Here is a 7,570-nt window from a genome sequence, read left to right as displayed (position 1 = left end):
AATTTTTTAAAAAGCTTCAAGTTGAGGGGATGAGAAGAGCGTGCACACCCCTTCAGGAAATTCGACGAAAGTTTTAATTTCCTGTAGGAACGCGCCGCTTTAAAGACTCGACGAGGCATTACCAGAGCTGCTGCCCCACGCCCGCAGTTTTAAACCGCCGGGACGCGCGGGGCGTCCGGTCGTTCCCCGGGGCGGAGGGTGGTGGACAAACCCCAAGAAGCGCGGGACTCGTCCCCGCCGAGATGAAGCCCCTTGTACGTGGCTCGGCTCAGCCCCTGCGGCTCGGGGCCGCCTCAGCCGCCGCGCTGCCCGCACCCTCACCGGGCTGCGCCCGCCCGCGCCGTCCGGCCGAGGCCCCCTCCCCCCGCACGACCGTCGCCAGCCGGGGCCTCCGCCCTGCCGCGCTGCGGGACAGCCCTCCCCGCCGCTCGGGCACTGTTTACCTCAGCGCCGAGCTCTGCGGGGCGGGGGCCGCCCTGCGGGACTCCGTCCCCCAGCGCGGGCCGCCGGCCGCGCCCCCGCCCACCGGAACCCGCCGCCCGCCCCCGCCCCGCCCCAACGGCCGTGGCGCGGGCAGGCTGCGCGCCCCCGCCGGCAGCCAGCCAGGGCGCCGCGCGCGCCCCCGCGGCGGGAGGGGCGGGCCCTGGTGGGGCGGGGCGGGGCGCGCCGCTGCGCCCCCTCCCCCTCGCGCTGCGCCCTCCCCCTCCCCAAGGTGTTGGCGGCGGCGGGGACGCGCTCGCTCGTGAACGCGCCGTCCCCCCACACCCCCCCCGCCCCCCCACCCTCCGCGCTCCCCTCGGCTTCTCCCCGGCTGCGCTGGTAGCGGCGGCTCGGCCATGGCGGCCCCGGCGGAGCTGAGCGTGGAGCGGCTGCGGGCGCTGCCCGGCAGCTGGAGTTACGGGATCAGCCAGGGCGGCCGCGTCTTCTTCATCAAGTGAGCGGGGGGCCGGCGAGGAGGGGAGCGGGGCTGGGCTGGGCGGGCGGGGGGCCGGGAGGGGCGTGCGGAGGGGGCGGCCGGGGCTGCGCCTGCCTGACTCGGTCCGTGTGTCCGTCCCCGCAGCGAGGAGGCGAAGAGCACGACCTGGCTGCACCCGCTCACCGGAGAGGCCGTGATCACCGGGCACCGCCGCAGCGCAGGTAGGAGCCCCGCCTGGGGGCCGGGGGCGGCCGGGGCCCCCAGCCCTTCCCCGGCACAGCCGCCCCCGTCCGGCGAGCGACGCCCTCCTCCGCTCCCCGGGGTCTCGCCGAGCCCGTCGCCCCGCGGCTCCCGCGGCCGCCCCCTGGGCTCCCGGCACCCCCTGCCCGCCCCAGCCCCCGGGCGGGCTCGGCCCCGTGGCCCCTGGTCCCCTCGCCGGGGCGGGCGGCGCCTCTGGCTTCGCCCTGTCGCCCCCAAGCCGCCCGATCCTGGAATCCGCCTCGGTGCCGCCGCGGCCACCCGAGACAACTCCTCACGCCGCGCTCTCTGCGCTCCCCGCACTTCTCGCAGTTGTTTGTCCCCAGCTCCAGCAGGATGACACTACAGTGCAGCCTGGCGTGTCCAGCTTGCCATCAGAGTGCTCCTCATCTCTTTCTTAAAACTCTTCCTTTTGCACCCCGGTTTTCCCTCCGTATCTGTGTAATTTCTCTGTCTTCGCTTGCTTTCTGTTTGCCTTGTCTCACCCCTATAATATTATATAGTTACCATTAGAGACCGCCTTATTCCTCTCATGCTTCTTAGAGGCTACCCCAGTTATTCACCTGCACAGCATCCTTTCTCAGTCTAGCATTAAACCACTCATCTTATTTCTGTTTCCAGCAGTACTTAGATATAACCACGATAGGTATACTAGAATTGTTGAGGCTGATTGCACTAAATATAATAGTAGTCACCTAGAAACCCTTTTCTTCCCTTCACTTCCATCTAGGCTGAGAGTGTGGGTGGTTTCTAAGTGACTGAGAGAGGTGGAATAGGTAGGAGGAAAAGGGACTGAAACATTAGGAATAACTTGGAGGGAGGAGGGTGGAATCGGTCGTCTTCACTACTGGTGTTTGTTCCTCTCTGGAGAAGTAGCAGCAGGAGGTGCTGGAGGAGGAGGATTTACAGCAGACACTCTGGAGACCCAGAGCCAAACTCTGACTGCTGGAATTGCACACAGGCTACATATGCCGCTGGGAGGTGGTGGAGTGTAGTAATAAGTGCAGTTGTTTTTATATATGTAATCACTTGGATAATCGCAGGAAAATCTGCAAGTGAATTGGACTATATCAGATTATTTGCTTTTTATGTTTGGTTAATACTTATGCATTAAGAAATCAGAAATAGCCTTTTAGAAAACTCTGGGCACCTTTTTTTTGTCTCGGGAATAGTGTAAAAAAGCATAGGTTTCTGGCTATTAGAACTCTGCAGTCTGATCTGCAGCGAAGGGCCGTTGTTTGAAAGAAGTCATTTAATGCCAGGAAATAGAACTACTGATTGTTATTAGGCTCCCCTTTTCCTGACTTTCAGTACTCAAATTAATTGAGGAATTGGCCTTCATCTGCAGCAATATGCATGGGGGCAGATTTGCTTGTTGGACAGTAGCATTAGCTGAGGGTTCATTCTTTTTTAAAACTGTTACTAGTGTCTCTGTTGACTGATGATGATTTCCAAGGAATTTTCTATGTGTCGCATTTGTGTGTGCTCTTAAGTGCCTTCTAAAAGGAAATGCAGTTTGCTTTTGAGTATCTGGAATATTACATGTAAAATAGCAGAGTTAGTATCAGGTAAATTAAACTTGTTTCTGAACACGAGAGAGAGGCATGACCTTGGTTTGTCAATCAGATGCTGAAGTAAAACAAACCTGTTTCTGTAGTTTTCCTCATTCATGTGTGTGTTAATGAATCTCTGCATACATAGATAGAATAAAACAGATTAATTCTGGGGTTTATATCTTGTTTTGCCCTGACCATACTTTGGGAACCTAGTCAAAATATGTTAAAAATATGTATTATCTTAAGAAACATTTTTTGAGTTAACGACACTTCTTTTGTAAGTGTTTATTATTATTATTATTATTGTAAAGCTCCTATTATTATTATTATTATTATTATTATTGTAAAGCTCCTTATTAAATAATGCCGTGAGGTATTTACTACATGGGAGGAAAGCTTTGTCTTCCATTTGAACTGAAGTGCTTTTTATTCCTTGAGATATTCAGCACTAGAATGGTGTTTTTTGCAAAGTTCTTACAGCAGCCATGAATACTTCTGCAGAGGGACTTCCTGTTTGCTGTACTTTGCCCTGAGCTGTTATCAAAAGACACCTTTATTTTTGTTCTAGGGAAGACAGGAGTGAAGTAAAAAGTCAGCCAGAGCAAATAAGTAAGCTGTGGGGGAAAAAATTGCATGACCCACACTGAATTTTTTAAATTTTGGTTAGGAAATGCATTCTTGCTTTTTTAATTCAATGAGCGAGTCCTACATATCAATTATTGTTTTTGTTAACCGGGTCAAACTTTTAAGGGTAGTGATGTATCTAGAGTTGCATAAAGTTGCCCAACACCTTCAGAGCTTCCATTACACCAGGAAGCTGTTACTTGTAAAAAAACTGACCATTGGTGGTAATGCGCTTTTTTTAAAATATGTGGGCACCTGACTCTTAAGAGTGATAACAGAGAAGGAGAAGATGTACCCACTTCCTCCACTAGATTTGCACTGAAAATTATTTTCATGTAAAATTGAATAGAATTGTAAACACTGCAGGAACACTTGTTAGTCATAACAGTGGTGGAATTATGCTAATGTGGTGCTAATGCTCTGTGGTGTAGTTGATATCATGCCTGTTAAGATGCTTGTGACTTGCATGTAATGCAACTCAGTAAGTTGATTTTTGTTTAGATCTCTGCCTGTCAGGTAATTTGATGCTACTGAAGTTCAAGGCAGAAAGATCTAGTGATGACTCCAAGTTCTAGTTACTGGTCAAAGGAAGGAACATTGTTAAATAAGGGCACACTTAAACAGTTATTGTTATAACTTGAGAATGAGAAATCCAATTCAAATTTTCATGCATGTAGCTTCTCTTGGGTTACAGAATTTAAATTGAGACAGTATTGCGAGTCCATTCTAAAATATTTGTTTCTAGGACTAAAGCTTTCAATATGTGGAATCAGACACACAATATTTTAACTACCTCAGTTTAGGGAGTAGACCAGTATGGCCAACATAATTTCAAAAGTTAATTGGAATGTTTTGCTACTTGTTTTCCAGACTTACCCACAGGTTGGGAGGAAGCTTATACTTTTGAAGGTGCAAGATATTATGTAAAGTAAGTTGAATGTTTTATCTGTCACAATACTATAATTTTCAATTTGTTTGTCTAAATGTTGCTGTAATCTTGAATGTTTACCAAACTGAATTGAAATGTTATGCTATAATATCTAAAAGGAGCACTCGAGCTTGCTGTAGTGGATGTAGTCCTTTGTTTATTGAATTCTGCGCAGCTAAAATAATTTATTGAGTTTTTGTGTTAGTACTTTTAATGAAAACTTCTTAAGGGTTCAGATTCAAATGAAATTTCTGCTGTGAGTGTGACCACTTAGCAACAAATGTCCTTGCAAGTTGAGAATACCTTGAGTTTTTCTGTTTGTTTGACACTTGTGTGTATACACTGGCATGCCAGAAATGCTTTCAGAAAGGGCAGATCTTTGTCACTTGGAGAAAAGTCTTGATTCAGCCCTATTCTTTAGTAATTATGTTGTTTAAAGCCACTCTGAAGGCTTAATGTGGTTGTTGTCTTTGCAGACCTCCCATTTCTGATTCTCACATTGATTTTCATTTTTTTTTTTTTTGTTCAGGTTTTGGTATGTTTTGAGGAGTGTCCACTGTGGTGGACTTACTGTACAGTCCTTTTGAATGAGAGGTGTGGAAATAGAGCTCTTATGTAGTAGTCCAGAAGTTGTGTTGATCAGATCAGTACAGACTTCTTAGAAGCTTTTCCTCTCCAGATAGTCAGACTGTCCTTATGTGGACAATGGTAAAGTGGCACCTGTGTATTTTTGGCTGGTTAATATGCTTCTTTTTCTGTTATTTAACAATTCTCAGGCTTTTCTTGATTCATTCAGGAGATTTTACTCACTCAGCTGTGTGTTTGGTTTGTCATCTTTAAATGTCTAGTGTCATCAGTGGGATACCTTGTATGAGTGAAGGTTACTAATAGTGATGGATGCTATAGGCTGCACGTAGGTTTTTCTGGGTCTTAGTGTTGAGCAAAAGATAGCTGCTCTGTTTAAGTTGCATTGTAGGCATTGTGAGATGGGTGTTAGTGTATGTGCTGTGTGGTTTATTTTATATAGGATTTGGTCCTAAACAAAATTTAAAAGAATATACTGAAGTTTAATGCTCCAAAAATGTCTTCAGAACTAGTGCCGGGCTCTATCAAAAGGGTCTTGTTAATAGGCACCGTGTTTGTTTTACTGTTCCATTCTGCTTTCTTGTAATTTCCATGACACCTGTGTTGTAAAGCAACTCAAAGGAATGTGCTAAGGAGTTCACCCTTGGTGTTCTGTTCAGATTGTTAAATGAAAATGAGTGAAAGTTAACGAAAGCTGGGTTTGTCTCTGTATATAATATTAAAAGAAATTATTCTATGTTTTCATATAGAACTTGTTCTCATAGAATAAACCTATGAACAATGTGTTAGCTATAGTAACTGGAAAATAGGAACTTAAGTTTTTTTAGAATAAAAAAGTGTGGGCAGCTGTTGTAAAGTTACTGATGTGCTTATGCACAAGCTTACCAAGTGGTAGGTTGGTTGTGTACTCCTGTCCTTGTAAGATCTTCTGTTCAAGGTGTTATCATAACTGTTAGGATGCACATCAAGCTGATTGTTTTGGTGATAGCCGACACTAAATAGCTCTGTTCGTATTTAAAAGTTGTGCTGCGTCTTTGAAAACACGTTGCACAAACAGCACTTCTCTGTGATTTGCTAGATGTAGGAGGATAGCAGGGTTGTGCTGTCGAGCCTGCTGAAACATTCACGTGGTATGACCAGTTTGGCATCCTTAGTTAAATACGTGTTTCTTGTGTTGCGCCTCAGACTGAATTTAAACTTCTGCCCAATGATAGCTTCTCCTTTCAAAGCTGTCTAGCATCCAGCCCTCTGGTGCTAGAGAAGATGTGAGAGCTAATGTAGACAGCATGACAACATTATAATCGCTATCTGGTGATCCTCGGCAGGGTGACACTGGATGATGTGTTGATTATAATGATTCTAGTTGTCTGAGTCTAAACTACTGCGATGCTCCCGCACGAGTGGGGAGCAGCACAGGTTGCTGTGACCTTGTAATGTACAGGCACCCTGACGTATGGTTTTCTAAATATAACCTCATTTGAGTATACCGATTCCCTAAATATTAATGTTTATTATGTAGATTACAGCATAATAAACCTACGTTAAAACTGAAAATATTGCAGTCTTGTTCATGGTCAGGTCTGAAAGAAATATATTGTTTTGTGTTCTGCCGTGAGTGACAAAGTGACAAGGGAATGAATGTTAATGGTAGGCTGTTGATGCATTCAGCCATGTGAAACTTGGCTGTTGGATTTCTGTAGTGTGTCCAATAACAGAGTTAGACAAGAAGGATAATCAGGTTTCCTGATCACATAAATAATTTCACCTAACTTCTGAGGCACAACTTCAAATATGTGGGTTGAATAAAAATATTAAACAACCTTGCTTTATGGCAAGATCTTACACTAGACTGTGTTTGAAAATAAAAACCTTTTGAAAATTATTCTTATGGCTTTTTAATAATAGGTCTTCGCTGTTCCAAGTGGGTGTGTCACTGAATCTATTACTGTGCTTTTTCTGGCTTTGATGTAGTAAACACTGTATAATCAAATTGGGATAATGTTGAGGAGATAATCGTCAGCTGAATCTTAGCATTCCTTGGACTGGCGTTTCAAACAAATGACTCAGGATACAGACTGTATTGAAATATGATTATTTTTAAAGGGCACTGTATTTTTCTTGGGATGTGTACATTCGTTTTCAGAATAAGTAAATACCAAATGGTGATTATTTTACACACTTTTTTTCCATGGCATTGAATTTAGTCTAGCTTTAAAAAGGAAATATGTTCTGTAACAGGGATAGATATGGAGTTGTTTCCATTGCATAATGTGGGTTTTGGTTTTTTTCATAGGGTTGTATTAGTAAGTTGATGCTAGTAGGGACTTTGACCTTTTTTGCAGGTTTTTTTTTTTTTGGATTAGTAGAAGAATTCTAATACTTCGTAATGACAGAATCCTTCCCCCACATCCTCCCTATCCCTTGTACATGCAAATGGCAAAAGGTGGTGTTTGTTATTTGGAGTAAAAAATATGCCATGCCGTAACATTTTGTATATGTTCTCATGAGATGTAGTTACGTTGTTAGTGTTTTGTGTCTTTGAGACCAAGAAAGTCTGGTTTTGTTTACTTAATGTTAGAAATCTGCACAGGTAGCCCTTCCTCATAACTTGATGAGAACTCTGTCAGTAAACTTTTCTGAAATAATGCTTTGTTTGAGTGTAGTCTTTTATTTATACAGTAACTAAACTTTTACCTGGAGTAT

The 7,570-nt window shown here is 45.2% G+C and overlaps 1 protein-coding gene across 11 annotated transcripts in view; it reads left to right on the top strand.

The window, feature by feature from the left end:
- Positions 1–750: 750 nt before the first annotated feature.
- The window catches only part of PLEKHA5 (pleckstrin homology domain containing A5), a 168,007-nt gene continuing 161,187 nt past the window's right edge, over positions 751–7,570 (top strand). For 7 of the 11 annotated variants that reach the window (XM_065657359.1, XM_065657625.1, XM_065657276.1 and 4 more), the window contains exons 1-3: positions 753–934; positions 1,061–1,137; positions 4,225–4,282. In XM_065657359.1, the coding sequence (XP_065513431.1) occupies positions 837–934; positions 1,061–1,137; positions 4,225–4,282 (233 nt within the window). In that variant the 5' untranslated portion in view covers positions 753–836. Of the gene's footprint in view, positions 935–1,060; positions 1,138–4,224; positions 4,283–7,570 lie in introns of all 11 variants that reach the window. The other 4 variants (XM_065657030.1, XM_065657115.1, XM_065656890.1 and 1 more) reach the window with 2 other exon arrangements.

This window comes from Caloenas nicobarica, chromosome 1, assembly GCF_036013445.1.
Source record: "Caloenas nicobarica isolate bCalNic1 chromosome 1, bCalNic1.hap1, whole genome shotgun sequence".
NCBI lineage: Eukaryota > Metazoa > Chordata > Aves > Columbiformes > Columbidae > Caloenas > Caloenas nicobarica.
This window is presented reverse-complemented; position numbering and strand designations above follow the sequence as displayed.